We start from the raw sequence: 16799 nt of genomic DNA on the forward strand, positions 1-16799 counted from the left end.
CCTCAGTCACCACTGCCAGACCATCATAGAGCTTCGGAGCGATCCTGGCCATTGTTGAGTGCATGCACTAACATCAACAAAGAAGAAGTGTATCTTCTGAGGTGCAGATATATCTTTGTCATCCCAATGCAGTTGCAGTGGTGGCCATGGAACGCCAAAAATAAAGAAACAAACCAACAAACAACCCCCTGGCCATCCTTGGGTGAATCAAAGAGGGGAAGGCAATCACTGCTCCTTTCCCCCTACCTGATCCAAGTAGCACAAGTGCCTTTGCTAATATCAGCCATGACACCCAAAGACAGACAAGAGCTCTTTGAAGTTCAGTGGCCACAACTTCAGTGGATAACAAAGGTAGGGGTGGCCATCCAAAGGAGTCCGTTTTGTACCCACTGGACAATCTGGACTCTGTCCTGCCTCCACAGCAGTAGAGGTAGGCAGTATAGGTAACTCTAGGGCTGATTTGGAGTACTGCACTTCAAACCAGTTCCCTTTGCCTGTGTAGATGCGCCCACAGATTGGATACTCTACCAAGTGAGAATTTTATATACATATTCCCACCCACAAAAGTACCATGAAGAATAGACTGATGAAGCATTCAAAGTCTTGCCCCACTTACATGCCATTATTCACCCTGAAGGTTTTTTACTTACAGATTTACTCATTTTTGCTTACAGTTACTTTGCTTCCCCTTATTTGATTAGAATGTATGCAAAGCAGTTAAGATAAATCACTTTTCAATTATTTTTAAGAATTTAAAATAATTACCTATTATTTCTATGCTGTCCACATCAATGTTGAATGTTTGCAAAAAGTCACTTTTATTTCCTTTAATGCCAAAAGACAGTTCATGCCTTATTTTTCCATTCGATACCCATTGCGAAAAGAAAAGGTTGAAGAGTACAATGACACTGCCATTTCTGCAAAATGAGTGATAACCCACAAAGTGGAAAGGACATTAATCAAGAAGGCAGAGTGTTATGAACTTAGCTTTCTTGACTATGTTGAATGACTCTGTTACCAGGTGACAAATGGATGGCAAGAGATTTAACAACAAAATTAATATTGTTTCTTATGGCTGCAAGTCTTCTTGCCTCTAAAAATGATATCCTTCCATTCCTTAGAAGCACAGAAGTTTGTACCAACTGGCAAATTAGAGACAGGGAATAATAAATGAAGTTTTGGCACAAATTGACTGAACAATGTATTTAAGACCTTTTCTATGTTTTTTTGTATTTAAAAATTGCAGAGCAGTTTGACATATGAAAATGTTACAAACCAGAATGTTAAATAATTTAAAACAATGAAATAAGAAAACATTTTGCTATAGGCCCTAGCTCAGTATTAGAATACATATTTTAGATGAAAGAGGTTCAGTTTCATCTCCTGCTATGTCTGGTCTAAAAAGCTGAAAATTAAAAATAACTACAACAATACTGAGCCAGATGGATCAATGCTCTGACTCAGTGTAAACCTGCATGACGTACGATGAGTTAAGAGTATTAAATACATTTTCTTAATTTGGAATTTAATTAAATTTACTGATGTTGCAATCTAAGTAGGAAACATTACAGCTATGTTGTTACTGATAGGTACTATAAAATGTAACACCAGAAGACTGCAAGATGCCAGTGAATTTTAGGTAAATACAGAAAATGACTGTGATAACACAAAATGTTGAAATCAGCTTAATGACCAAAGAAAGAAAAAGCTCTAAGACAGAAAAATTACATGAACCATATTCCATGCGTAGGAGTGCAGCATCTGAGACTAGATAACAAGGAAGATTTTCAGTTTAAATTTCAAATATTATAATGAACAGCTGTTTTATTTTTTTTAATTTAGTTTAAAACTTCATAAACTGTTAAAAGAAGGGATTCTTTTAACATGGCTCCATACATATAGATAAAAAACTAATGCAACAATATCCATTCATTGTACACACATCTCAAAGAATAATAAGCAAAAAATATTTGATCTAGAAGAATGAGCTGAAAAAGCCTAGTTGAAGAAAAACTTTTGCATTATGCCCACAAAGCATTCTATTGGTTGGTTAATTAGACAGAGATTGCTATAACTAGTCATTCAGATGGTGGGAGGGGGGGGATATAATCAAGACTTATCTCTCATAGAATTCATCTACACTGTAGAATTAATCATTTTAACTGCCAAGGTTTAATGCTATGGAATCATAGGAGTTATAGTTTTACAAATCTAGAGCCTTCTCTGCTGAAGAGTTCTGGTACCAAACAAACAACAAATAGCACTGAGCTGTGGCAGTTAAAATAGTGTCAAATAGCATTAATTCTAGAGTGTAGAGCTAGTTATAGAAGTGGTTAGCTGACCAGTACTTAGAACAATGAGTCCCTTTCACGTCTTTGCCAGCATCCCTGGAGTAATGCGACATCAGGAAATAGGAATGGGATTTTCCTCTTTGCTTTCCCTGATCCCAAGATATACAATTTCTGTTTGTTTTATATATTATAATATTTGCCTTTTTGTTTTCCAAAACTGAAATTACAATTTTCTTCTGAAACAATTTTTCAAACTACAACACAATGGAAGTGCAGGAAAGTGGGGTTATGAGGTTGTATGGAAGTATGATCATGGAATCATGAATAGTTGAACTGGTGCAATTGCACAATTGAAGAGACGTGTGATATCAAAGATGCTCTATCTGGTATCTATCAGCTATTAATGATAATGCCACTGAAGTAGAATGATATGTTCATGTGATAAAGTTCTTAGACTATGAAAACTTATGCTACCAACTTTGTTCTCTCATTCCCTGCGATGATACAAATTCTCTTTGTATACTGATGTTCCAAATGAATGTGTTGATGTAATTTTTTTTTTTTACTTCATATGGATTCATACATACTGTTAAAGCTAGCTATTGCCTATTGCAGACAACACTGGATGGGCTTTGGAAGCAGGGATCAAATAAGAAGGCACTCAGGATATGCAGTTATAAGAACAGGTCAACTATTGTCTATCACAGTAGGTTAAGGGGTCTAACACAACAGAACAAAAACCTTTATATTTATAATTTGGTAGATTTCATCCACCCACGAGGGCTTTTATGCTTGATTTTCCCATTATATTTAATGGACCCGAGGTTAAGCTGGTCTTTTATGGCATGGCTTAAGCTGGATCAAACTGCTAACTGAAAAGGTTAAGTGAATTTCTAACCCAGTCTTTCCTTCTGTGCAAACCCTAAAGTGACCATGACTGCAGATGGTTGCATCTTGTCTTTTAATTTCAATCTTGGGAATTTCAGCAATGTTGTTTACCAAAGGGAGTTTCCGCTTGGTTTCCTTGATTTCACTGACTCTCAGAATTGATTTTTCTGCTTGTATCAAGATCTGGAAAGAAGATGATGTGTGACTTTGTAATTATGCTTACTGAAGTGAAGAAAGTTTTCTCTTGGTTAAAAATCAGCTGTGACCTTTCTCATTTCAAGGAATTCCTGCCAGCAGATTGTTACTGATACATTTGAAATCTTGGTAGGAGGTAATTAATTCCCTGAATGCACATAATAGATGGTTTAGTATATGGCCAGATTCTTCCTTTTACTTACTTAAACGATTCTGATAAGCTCTGTGACAATCTAAACAAAGAAAAATATTGCTATCTCCGTGACATATCTGAGTTCCAAGGGTGGAAGAAGAAAGATTCTCAGTTTACCATTGAGTGGTAGACTAATTGATTTCAGTTTGCAAACAGAACAAGAATTGTTGCTTCTACTGTTGTTATTATGTTTCTTCAAGTCAACTCCAACTTATGGAGGCATTGGGTTCTTTTGGTAAGATTTCTTCAGATGAGGCTTGGCCATTCAGGGAATTTTCATGACTGAACAGGGGTTTTAACCCTGATTTCCCAGAATCCCAGTTCACTTCTCAGACTGCTACATCATGCTCAACACATAAACACATTCTTTAATTTTTATATAAATCAATTAATAAATAAATAGTTTCACAGAGCCCATGTGGAAACAATGCTAGAGGCTCCTTATATATAACTTGGACATTTTTTTTGTATTGCAGCTATCAGAATATCCATGTCAACATGAAGATGAATGTTTGAAGCTTTGATTCCAGTTTAGCAGGAAATGGCACTCACAGTTACCATTGTATTTAACTGTCATGTTGTGTTCTTAAAAATTAATGTCCCAAAATAGTGAGGGAATGAATATTTAGATTACTGTCACTGTTGAAAGCCGCAATATTCTTACCCATCAATTGGGAATGTAGCTATAGTATTACTTACACTATGAAAAGCACTTCTATTTTCATCAGCATAAATCTGTGTCTTGTAACACTACTTGGAATATGGGTGGTAAAAAAACCCCCAGCTCTTCACTGCCCCATGTACACATCATCTTCATCAACATGCCCATACGAAAAGACATTTAACCATATTTTTGTTGCCACATGTAATTAATTCCTTGTGGATTGACAAGGTTACATTTTTAATGTACTGTTGAGATGTTCACTTTCTGTATTATCTCTATGCCCAAAACAGAATGAATTAGATTTTCAGAAGATTTCAGTGGTGAATTTAATAAACCATTGAAATCTTCTGAAAATCTAATTCATTCCATTTTGGGTGTAAAGGTACTAAGAAGATGAACAATGTCTCATGTGTTTGTGTTGAATGCTTTTGTTTAATACCTTTTCTAACAATCTAAATCCCAAAAGGCATTTTATTTATTTATTTATATGCTGTTTTTTCTTTAAAGAGACTAAACAAATTAAAACACCAAAAATGCATATTATACTACAATACTATTACAAAACACTGCACTTAATTACATATCATTCTATCCTCAACAGTGAAATGTGAAGGCCTATTTAAACACGAAGCTCTTTGCTTTCCAGTGAGAAGACATCAGAGAACAGGCAGATCAAACCTTCCTTGAGAAGGAGTTCCAAAACCTAGGAGCAGGCATCAAAAGGACCTTCTCTTATGTCCTCACCGATGGTGGAATAGATAGAAAACCTTTCTCTGAAGATTGTAAGACTTTAATAGTTTCATATATTTAAGAGGCAAAGATCAAGATTTCCACAGCAGATTTCCACACAGCATTCAAGTTGGATTTGATTTCTTTGTGGCCTTGTGACCTTCACCGCCCCATTTTTGAAATTTGCCACAGAATTTTGGCAGTGCAACAAAGGGTGTATGTTGCCTGTGACAATGGTGAGATTACGTTACTCACGCTATTTCTGTAACATGGCTGTTTGGGGAATGAAATATATGGTTCCTTTGGCATCCTACTAGATATAATAGAATTTCAGCATTAATGAAATAATGAGAAGATATGTTGACATACAACTAATGTAGTTGCAGTATATTTCAATCTATGCTTTCAATTTTACATAACTTCAATTGTATACACACACACACACACACACACACACACACACACACACACACAAAACTCACCTAAACTGGGAAACTTTACAGTTCTTATATTCATTGTGAAGTGTACTTGCTTGAAATATATCATCTACCTATATGTAAAACAAGACAGAGGCAACATAATATGACAAAATCCTTCTTGATAATGTTGGCTCTCATATAAAAAACTTAGTAATTGTATTGCTCTATCCCCCACAACTGAAAAGTATTGGCCCAGTGAAAAAAGAATATCCAAGTTGTTTTTCTTTCTTAACAAAGCTGAAATGCAATGGAATATAATGGAATAAACTATTAGTAATTTTGAGACCCAGTGGTTTGAATACAGGACTGGGATCCTGAGGCACTGGATTCTTCACCCTGGATTCCTGTTGGATGACCGTGGGCTAGACATACTCTCTTAGTCATAATAGAAGAGATAACAAAACCCTGAAAACATCTTGCCAAGAAAGCTATACAGTAGGATAAGCATACACACATAACAAATGACTACGGAAGTATATAAAGCATGCTGAATCCATTTCAGTTTACTTCATGATGTAGGTGATTTCCTCCCGCATCCATATTACTAGATATTTAAAATTCCTTCTTGGAATATTTTACTTATGTAACATTTCTTTTTTTAAATTCCTCAGATATTATATTTAAATGAAAGGTTATTACACCAAGGCACAGTATATTTGGAAGTTGCTTGACACTGGCATTTTAGATACAAGCAATGTACCTATGGTGTTTTTAAAAAAATGTTTTCAAAGTAGGAATAAGACCTTAAATGGAATACAATTGAAAAGACATTATCTAGTATTGTGCACTTGACAATTTCCTACAGGGAATACGTGCCAATCCTACAATGACAAGCTAGTAAGGATAGGATTTTTTCTCAGACTGTAAGCTGAAGATAGAATTGTTAGCTGTGCTATAAAAAACATGATTGTGTCCCTCTTCGCTAAACACATATCCACATTGCTTGTTGTTTTAAAAAAGCAGTAAGGTATAGCAATGTGTTGGGTTGTTAACTTTTAAATGGGCGATTGTATCTAGCCAGGATCAGAATCATAAAAGGAGGAAAGAAGATGATAGGAACCTTCCTCTTTGTGGCTGCTGAAATTTCAATGACAATGTATTTCCATTGATGAATAGTAGGTAGAAGACAATGACCTTTGTTTGGACCACAGCATCTTAAGAATAGGTTAACTTTCCACCAGGGCTGTAGCTATGGGGAGCAAATGAGGACATTGTTTCAAATAAGAATTCTCCCTCTCAATAAATTTTCCCACAATGTCTGTATGTGCTGTCAGGTTGGCTGTTGACTTATAGTGACCTTATGAATTTCATAGGTAAGGAATACTTACGAACTCATTAGATGGGGAAAGAATCTGCGGCATGTTCCAATTTGGAGCCCCTTTAAGCACGGAGCCCACTAGCTTCTATTACATGACACACTACTACTTGTGGCAGGGCTCCGTGCTTAAAGGGGTGGCAAACTCAAGCATGCTGCTGTGGTGGCAATTTGAGAGGCTTCCTGTGTTGCCTAGGATTGATGGGGGAAGCCAGATGGGCAACACTTCCCCCTGCGGGATTGCCCTGCCAATAAGCCGGGTGATGCGAGGTGTGGCAGTTTCAGCAGCCAGTGTGCATAGGTCCCTAGAGGTGGTTTTGCCAGTTCCTTCCACCTAGCATTCACTGGTGGTTTCCCATTCAAGTACTAACCAGGACTGACCCAGATTGGATTCCAAGACCAGACTGGATCTGGAGCTTTGAGGATATTTCAGAAGGACCATCCATTCCTAAATTTAAACCCCTATGTGATCAGACAAATTACAGGAAAGGAGATTCCACCTGAACATTAGGAAGAACTTCCTGACCGTATGAGCAGTTCAACAGTGGAAATCTCTGTCTCGTAGTGTGGTGGAAGTTCCTTCCTTGGAAATTTTAAAAAGAGGCTGGATAGCATTCTGTCAGGGATACTTTGTGCTTTTTCTGCATGGCAGGGGGTTGGGCTAAGTGGCCCATGTGGTTTCCTCCTATTCTATTATTCTATGATTCTATGAATGGGTTCCCAGGAGGAGGACAAAGAAGGCCATTGGGCAACTTCTGTGATATTTTGTTTGGCTCCAATGCTAGGTGTGTAGAAGCATTGTTAGAGATCATCTCTTCTACCTGAAGAGGCAATGGGATTTTTCTATGTTCATCCCCTGGTGAATGTTTGTGAACCTTGTATGTCCAGACTAAAATTCATTGGTGGAGGTTAGCTCAAATTAGGTTTCTGGGTGAAAGGTCACCTTGGACTTGGCTAGCGAGACCTTTTCATGGCTGCAGGTTTTGTAGTCCTCCTTAAGGTCTCAGAGTTTTAATAACAATATGAATGAATTTCATGTCTCCTTCCTTGCAATGTTAGAAATCTCAAGCGGAACGAATGGAAATTTTATTTGGGGACTAATGACTTAATTTTGCCACCCTACATCCCTGTCTCTTGCACAGTGAGCTATAAATCTGATCATGACTACACAACTGCTATTTTAAAATTTAATACACACACACACACACCTTCTCACACAGAAAGTTTCATCACACATAAAGTATAGGCAATTGGGCGGCACAAATGTGTCATATTCTATGCAAACGTGTGTACATGACTTCAATAGATGTTAAATTAAATAAAAACATGAGAAGCTAGCAAATGTCATTCAAAATTAATTTGATAAACATTTCCTGTTTGATTCTTACCATTTGCTGAACATCAAAGGCAAGAGCTTTGAAGGCTGTTGATGATTTCTCTTGCAAATAAGGGCTGAAAGATGCTCCTGACAGTATTGTGAATGTTCCCTGGGCAGTACAACTGTTCCCACCTGATAAAGGAAATATATGCTAACATTTGGCTCTTTGCACTTTTACAAGATTTGAAAATGAATCCATTAATGAAGAAGGAGGGAATGATATATATTTCCATCTCTTCCTTGTTACGATTTTCCAGTTTTTTCATGGCTTTGAAGCATATATCTCATTTCAATACTAGAATTGACAGTAAGTAATAACAAAAATAATTACATATAACTAACTTATTAGTTATTACACACAATAAGGCTGTACTTCATTATATTATGCTGATAATTTATTTTTTGTAATTTGAGATAGCAGCTTACAAGAATCACATTAAAAAACAAATCAAAGTATCTATAAAACTTAGTTTCAGTTGACAACTAGATGACTGTGGTATGTGTTCCCTTTCCACAGATAGAGCCATTCTGCAACTTTATGAGTCCATCACCAATTAGAAAGACCCCATGAACCATGCCAAATTTATTTATGCACACCTTGCTATGCCTTTTCCTCTGTGAGGTTTGAAATGTAGGCCTTTGGATGAGTAACTGGATCAAGTCTTCCTAATAATTGCTTGTTTGTGATCAAGCACAGGAAATTTTTCACATTTATATTTATGGGGAGGTATACTGCACCCACAAGACCCTCCAGGACTGATTTCTCAAAGGGGGTAAGTGGTACTGGATTAGATCCAAAGCTACACTAGTACCCCATCTACACTGCCATATAAGTCTCTTTGATACTGCATTATATGGTCAGTGTAGACTCCTATAATGCAGTTTAACTGTATTAAACTGCATTACAGAAGTCTTCACAGTGTATGACAGCGTAGATGGAGCCTGAGACCCTTCATGATTAGGCTCTAAGGGGAAGGAACTCATGCAGAATCAGGATACAGTATGATCCTTCTGGATTTGACCTTAGCAAAGCCCCACTTCATAGATATGTTGAGTCAAGCCTTGGAACTTCTCCCTGGTCAGTCCTGAACTCTTGGGTATGATCTTACCCAAGATAACTGGAAGAGAAGGTGTATATCAGGGGTCCCCAAACTAAGGCCCGGGGGTCACATATGGCCTATCAAAGCCATTTATCCGGCCCCCCTCCTCCACATGCCTTTCCCACCTCCTCCCTCACCTGGTGCATGCCTTCCAAAACTTTGCTTGTTTATAATGGTATTCTAATTATTATTTAATTAATTATTAATTATTAAGGGGTGCTTTGCTAGTGCTTTTGATGCACAAAGGCAGAAGGGGGTTGGACTAAATGGCCTAAGGAATCTCTTCCAACCCTCTTTATTATTATTATTATTATTATTATTATTATTATTATTATTGACAGAAGGACACAGTATAACACAACAAATGAGATGTATATGCTGGATTTCGTATCACAAAATCACAAGTCGAACACTTCCCAAGCATTTAGGACTGTGTGATTTATTATTATTATTATTATTATTATTATTGACACAACAACATAGTCTGACACAGCAAACAAGATAGATATGCTGGATTTCGTATCACAAAATCACAAGTCGAACACTTCCCAAGCGTTTACAACTGTGTGATGTATTTTTGGTGATAAACACTTGGGAAGTTGTTATTACTATTATTATTATCATTATTATTATTATTATTATTATTATTATTATTATTATTATTATTATTAACAACATTGAGGCTAGGTGGCCATCTGTCAGGGGTGCTATGCTTGTGCTTTTGGTGCACAAAGGTAGAAGGGGGTTGGACTAAATGGCCCAAGGGGTCTCTTCCAACTCTCTTTATTATTTTTATTATGATTATTATTAACATTGAGACTGTATTTGTTCCCATTTTGTTTTTTTTACTTTAAAATAAGATATGTGCAGTGTGCATGGGAATTTGTTCATAGTTTTTTTAAAAAAACTATAGTCTGGCCCTCCCAACGGTCTGAGGGACCGTGAACTGGCTGCCTGTTTAAAAAGTTTGGGGACCCCTGGTGTATATTGAAGGAACTCTTGTGCAGACTACCCATTTCTTGACCTTTGCCTCTGTTCTTCTCTCACTTCTCTCATAATGGTCTTCTGTGTCTACAAGCTACCTCATACTTCTTGGTAGATTCAAAGGTGTCTAGGTGCTCCTGTGTTTCTTCATGATTTGGTATCTGATCTATCTCACTCCTTTCCTTGGTTACTGTTGTGGCTTTTATTCCCCAGGGCCTCCCTTTCCCAGGCAACTGGTTTCCTAGCCTGTTTTTAGTATGCATCTACACTGTAGAATAAATCTAGTTTGACGCTACTTTAACTGCCATGGTTCAATGCTAGGGAATTCTGGGATTTGTAGTTTTGTGAGGCATCAGCACCCTTTGGTAAAAAAAATGCTAAAAGCCTCATAAAACATCAACTCCTATGATTCCATAGCATTGAGTCATGGAAGTTAAAGTTGCATTAATTCTACAATCCATCAATTATATACCTCTCTTGCAAAGCAACTGCTTGTAAATCTTCAGAGGATGCATCTATACCAGTGATTCCCAAAGTGGGTGCTAGCGTCCCCCGGTGGGCGCTGGAGCGATCCAGGGGGGCGGTCAGGCACTTGGGAAGAGGCCTCGCCCCCTCCTATAGCCCCTCCCCCTGTGTCCTGGCAGGCGCCACAGGCAGGGGCCCCGCACAGCCCGCCAGGCGGAGGAGGAGAAGAGGCGGCAGCACGGGGCTTCTTCGCACTTTCCACCCCTTCCTAGCTTTGGAGAGATGCTGGGAGGCTCCCAGCGCCCCTCCGAAGCCAGGAAGGCAGGGAAGGTGTGAAGAAGCCCTGCACCGCCGCTGCTTCCATGCCTGGGCTCCTTCGCCAAGCCAGGTCTTGGCAGCCCCGGGGCCTGGCGTGGCGAAGGAGAGAGAGCGCAAGTGAGGGCCCTCCATGCCTCGGATGAGGCCAAGGCATCTTCTTCATTACCTCCATCCTGGCCAGGCTGGGGGTCCTCCGCTGCCCGCTTCTCCCTGCTCCTGAGGTGCATGCTGCTGTGGCTGAGTCACTGTCGGAGGGAAGGAAGAAGACGCCTCGGCCTCCTCGGCCTCAGGAAGAAGGGGGTGGTGGAGGGCCCCAGGCCAAGACGGAGGAGGAGGAGGAGCAAGGCCAAGGAGGGAAGGAGGGAGGAGGGGGGACTGGAGCCCGCAACGGGCCTGGTCTGGGTTTGAAGCAGATAATCTGGGATTTTATTCAGCTGTGTGGAAGGGGCCCAAGTAACATCAAGGTTGTCATTTCCAACAAACACTATTTATTAGAAAAACCAGATTTCTCTTTTTTATGAATGCTCCCATTAGAAAATGCATAAGGATGTGGGTGAACTACAGCTCCCAGAATCATAGCTCAATCATCCCCAACCCCCGCCCCAACTGTTCAAAGTTGTCCAAGTTGGGTCTGTATGGCAAGTTTGGTTCATATCCATCATTATTTGGGTTCACAGTGCTCTCTCGATGTAGGTGAACTGCCACTACCCAAAATCAAGGGCAACCCCCCAACCCTTCCAGTATTTTCTGTTGGTCATATAGATTCAAGGTTGATTAGCATTGAATAGCCTTTCAACTTCAAAGCTTGACTGCTTCCTGCCTGGGGGAATCCTTTGTTGGGATGATTTATTATTATTATTATTATTATTATTATTATTATTATTATTAGGTCTTGCTCCTGGGAAGGTTCCTCCTCTGTGGCCACATATTCTCCACATAGTGTGTTTGCCTATGTATATATATAATATATATATATATATATATATATATATATATATATATACACACACACACACACACACATACACACACACACACACACACATGCACACACACACAAACACATATGCAGGGACCATAAGTGAGATATATATATATATATATATATATATATATATATCACACACCTCCCCCCTCCCAGCCCTGCATCTTGGACTAGGGGAGAGGGTCAGCCCTGCCCTCTTGAGCAGGAGCCATGCCCACCCCCTAAGCCACACCCCTTTTACACGGGGCGCTGAGTAATGTTTTTTCTGGAAAGGGGGTGGTAGGCCAAATAAGTTTGGGAACCACTGATCTATACTGTGGAATTAATGCAGTTTGACACCACCTTAACTATCATGGCTCAATGCAATGGAATCATTAGAGTTGTAGTTTTATGAGGTCTTAAGCCAAAGGGTAAAGAAGATTAATCAACTATAGCTTCCAGGATTCCAAAGCTTTGAGCCATGGCATTCTATAGTGTAGATGTACCCCATAGTCTCCTTCATATTGGACAATTACAAAATGACGATTTCACTTTGACTCATCGCTGCATCCTATGGAACCCCAGAGTGAGATATTAAAGCTTTTTAGCTGACAATTCTATATACTCATTCCTAAACTTCATATGTTAAGGCTCTACATGGTTTGGGTCCAGGTTACCCACAGGATCACCTTCTCCCCTACAATCTATCCCGCATACTTAGGCCCTTTGTGGGGAGGCTACTTCAACTTGCCAGAACTCAACTGGCTACTGTCACCCTGAGGAACTTTTCATCGCCCATCCCAAGACTGTGAAACAACCTGCCGGAATAGCTTTGACAGCTAGATTAGCTGTCAGAATTTTAAAACTATCTAAAAACCTGTCTCTTCCAGCAAACCCACCCAGCCAGTTGAAAGCATGAATTTTAAACTAATAATAATAATAATAATAATAATCCCCCCCGCAGGTGCCACCTTGACGTGGTGGGGGGGCTTAGCTGCTCCAATGATGACTGAGGGCTGTGCTGGCGGTAGTGTAACTACCGGCAGGTCCAACCAAGCCAGAGAGGCCTCAGCTGAGGAGCACAACCAAGAGCACCTAACCCATTAGCATTATGGAGAATCAAACCCAAATGAAGTCTATACTGGCTCGGTCGTCGCCCAGGATAAAAAGGACCGCGGTGGATGCTGCTGATTCTGGACATCCATCAACAAGTGGGCTACGGAATCATCAAAACCCAAATGAACAGTCACAGAAGCGGCAAAAATATACAATGCCAGAAAACCGCACAATTATGAAATGCTACTACAAATCTGAACCTCAAAGGCGTGGCTACCAAAAAAGGATGCATCAGCTATGGAAACAAGAGTACCCTGACTCACAGATAACAGAACCCCGACTGGCTGACCAACGAAGATTCATAATCAGAAACAAAGTGTTCAGTGAAGTTGAACTCGAAGAAATCCAGAAAATTTGCAAAGTAGATTACCATCAGACCACAGCACAGACAGCAGCAGAGACTCCAGCAACACTTGGAATGGTGGAACAGATTGAACCAGAAGAAAGTGTGGCGCTTTTGCAAGAATTTAAGGAACCAGCACTTGAAACATCTGTTGAACCACCAGGAACCTTGACAGCAAGACAACAAGAGCTCAAGGATAAGATCATGGCTCATGCTGCAGCAAATGCAATAAGACAGCGGCTCCCAACTCTAAAAACCGTGCCCAAGAGACACCTGGCGCCTCTCATGAAAGATGTGAATGCAGCACTCTCCACTGTCCAAATAACATCAATTGAACAAACAAACCAGTTTGCCTACAGTGCAGCAGTGATAGTAACAGAAGAACTTGGGCTCCTACAACCAAGGCAGCCCCAAAGAAAATCGACTGGAAAACCAAAGTGGAAGGTCAGGCTAGAGTTGAAAATCAAGAAACTTAGATCAGATGCAAGTAACCTGAAAAATATGAAAGAGAGGAAACTGAAGAATGACAAAATCAAGCAATACCTGATCCGAAAGTACTGGCTGAACACCAGAAAAATTGAAGAAGCTTTGGAAATCGTGAAAGAACAAATTACAGCAACAGCCAGAAAAATTGAAAGGTATGAAGCCAGAATCATCCAGTACAGACAAAATCAACTGTTTCAATCAGACCAAAGACGGTTCTACCAGAGTCTGAACCAAACAACAGACACAGTAACCATAAAGCCAGAGAAAACTGCAACAACAAAGTTCTGGAAAGAACTTTGGGAAAATAATAAAAACTACAACAAAAACGCTGGGTGGATAAAGGAGTTTGAAGGAAAATTCTCACAGAACAAAATGGAACTGATGGAAATAACAACTGAAATGATCAGCAAACGAGTGCAAAAAGTCAAGAACTGGACATCGCCTGGTAGTAATCAACTTCATGGATTTTGGCTCAAACATCTGATTAGTTTACATGGAAAAATGGCCCAACAATTCAATGAAATGCTGCAGAAAGGAAGTATCAGTGAATGGCTAACAACTGGAAGAACATACCTGATACAAAAGGATCCAGCAAAAGGAGCAGCACCAGGAAACTACAGGCCAATAACGTGTCTGCCCACTATGTTTAAACTACTGACTGGCATCATAGCTGACAGAATTCAAGACTATCTTGAAGAAAAAAACATCTTGCCAGATGAACAGAAAGGCAACAAACGGAAAAGCAGGGGCACAAAAGACCAGTTATTGATTGACAAAATGATTCTGGAGAACTGTAAGAGCCGAAAAGCTAATCTTCACATGACGTGGATTGACTACAAAAAGGCCTTTGACTCACTCCCACACAGCTGGATCATCAAGTGCCTGGACGCCATCGGGATTTGTAAAACAGTTGGCACCTTCATTGAAAACATGATGGAGCACTGGAAAACTGAACTGTTTGTTGGAAATGAAAGCTATGGACTTGTCAACATCAGGAGAGGAATTTTCCAGGGAGATTCATTGTCCCCTCTGCTTTTCATTATTGCCATGATCCCTCTGTCAACAATCTTACAAAAAACAAATCTCGGCTATCAAATATCTAAGAATTCTCACAAAATTTCACATTTGATGTACATGGATGACCTGAAGCTATATGGGAAAACGGAAACTGAAATCCAGTCTCTGACCAACACTGTCCGAATTTTTAGCACTGATATCAACATGGAGTTTGGTTTGGACAAATGTTCGACAGTGGCATTGAAGAAGGGAAAAATCATTGAAAGTGAGGGCATAAATATGCCCAATGGCCAAACAATAAAGTGTCACCAGCCAGAGGCCTATAAATATCTGGGCATACTACAGCTGGACAACATCAAGCATGAACATGTGAAAACTGTGGTCAGCAAAGAATACACACAAAGGGTCAGAAAAATTCTCAAAAGCAAGCTCAATGGAGGCAACACCATCAAGGCCATAAACACCTGGGCCATACCTGTCATAAGATATACTGCTGGCATTATAAATTGGACACAGGTGGAACTGGACAATTTGGACAGAAAAACAAGAAAACTCATGACCATTCATCATTCACTGCACCCTCGCAGTGATGTTGACCGGCTATATCTGCCTAGAAGATCAGGGGGCAGAGGACTCTTACAAGTAAAGCAAGCAGTCAAAGAAGAAGAACATGCCCTGGCAGAATATGTCAAGCAAAGTGAAGAACCTGCTTTGATTGAAGTCAAAAATCAGAAACTCCTCAAAACACAGCAGACAAAAAACCAGTACAAGAAAACCGCACTACAAACTAGAGCTGACAGCTGGCACAACAAAACACTGCATGGAAAGTTCCTTGACAAAATTGAAGGAAAAGCTGATAAGGAGAAGACCTGGCTCTGGCTCACGAATGGGACCCTGAAGAAGGAGACAGAAGGCCTGATCCTTGCAGCCCAGGAGCAAGCCATCAGAACAAATGCAATTAAGGCCAAGATTGAAAAATCAGCTGATGACCCAAAATGCAGACTGTGCAAGGAAACCGACGAAACCATTGATCATATCCTCAGCTGCTGTAAGAAAATCGCACAGACAGACTACAAACAGAGGCACAACTATGTGGCCCAAATGATTCATTGGAACTTATGCCTCAAGTACCACCTCCCAGCAGCAAAGAACTGGTGGGATCACAAACCTGCAAAAGTATTGGAAAATGAACATGCAAAGATACTGTGGGACTTCCGAATCCAGACTGACAAAGTTCTGGAACACAACACACCAGACATCACAGTTGTGGGAAAGAACAAGGTTTGGATCATTGATGTTGCCATCCCAGGTGACAGTCGCATAGATGAAAAACAACAGGAAAAACTCAGCCGCTATCAGGACCTCAAGATTGAACTTCAAAGACTCTGGCAGAAACCAGTACAGGTGGTCCCGGTGGTGATGGGCACACTGGGTGCTGTGCCAAAAGATCTCAGCCGGCATTTGGAAACAATAGACATTGACAAAATCACCATCTGCCAACTGCAAAAGGCCACCCTACTGGGATCTGCACACATCATCAGAAAATACATCACACAGTCCTAGACACTTGGGAAGTGTTTGACTTGTGGTTTTGCGAAACGAAATCCAGCATATCTATCTTGTTTGCTGTGCCATACAACGTCGTTGTGTTGATAATAATAATAATAATAATAACAACTTTATTTTTATATCCCACCATCATCTCCCCAAGGGGACTCGGGGCGGCTCACATGGGGCAAAGCCTAACAACACAGTTAAAGTAAAATTACATAAAAGCAATTCACAGTGTAAAAATAGTATAAAAACAGTATAAAAAAACCCTCATATCTTGTGTGTTGGTCTCTGTCCTGTGTGATTAATGTGTATTTTATAGA

The 16799-nt window shown here is 39.8% G+C and overlaps 1 protein-coding gene across 7 annotated transcripts in view; it reads right to left on the minus strand.

The window, feature by feature from the left end:
• Window positions 1-11327, minus strand: part of tmprss15 (transmembrane serine protease 15) — an 83712-nt gene extending 72385 nt beyond the window's left edge. For 3 of the 7 annotated variants that reach the window (XM_062975013.1, XM_062975012.1, XM_008107648.3), the window contains exons 1-4: window positions 11166-11327; window positions 8143-8264; window positions 5443-5510; window positions 766-917 (exon numbers count right to left, since the gene is read on the minus strand). In XM_062975013.1, coding sequence (XP_062831083.1) covers window positions 766-917; window positions 5443-5510; window positions 8143-8264; window positions 11166-11226 — 403 coding nt within the window. In that variant the 5' untranslated portion in view covers window positions 11227-11327. Of the gene's footprint in view, window positions 1-765; window positions 918-5442; window positions 5511-8142; window positions 8265-11165 lie in introns of those variants that run through there. The other 4 variants (XM_062975014.1, XM_062975015.1, XM_008107651.3 and 1 more) reach the window with 2 other exon arrangements.
• Between the last annotated feature and the right edge of the window lie 5472 nt (window positions 11328-16799).

The sequence above is a fragment of the Anolis carolinensis genome, chromosome 3 (assembly GCF_035594765.1).
Source record: "Anolis carolinensis isolate JA03-04 chromosome 3, rAnoCar3.1.pri, whole genome shotgun sequence".
NCBI lineage: Eukaryota > Metazoa > Chordata > Lepidosauria > Squamata > Dactyloidae > Anolis > Anolis carolinensis.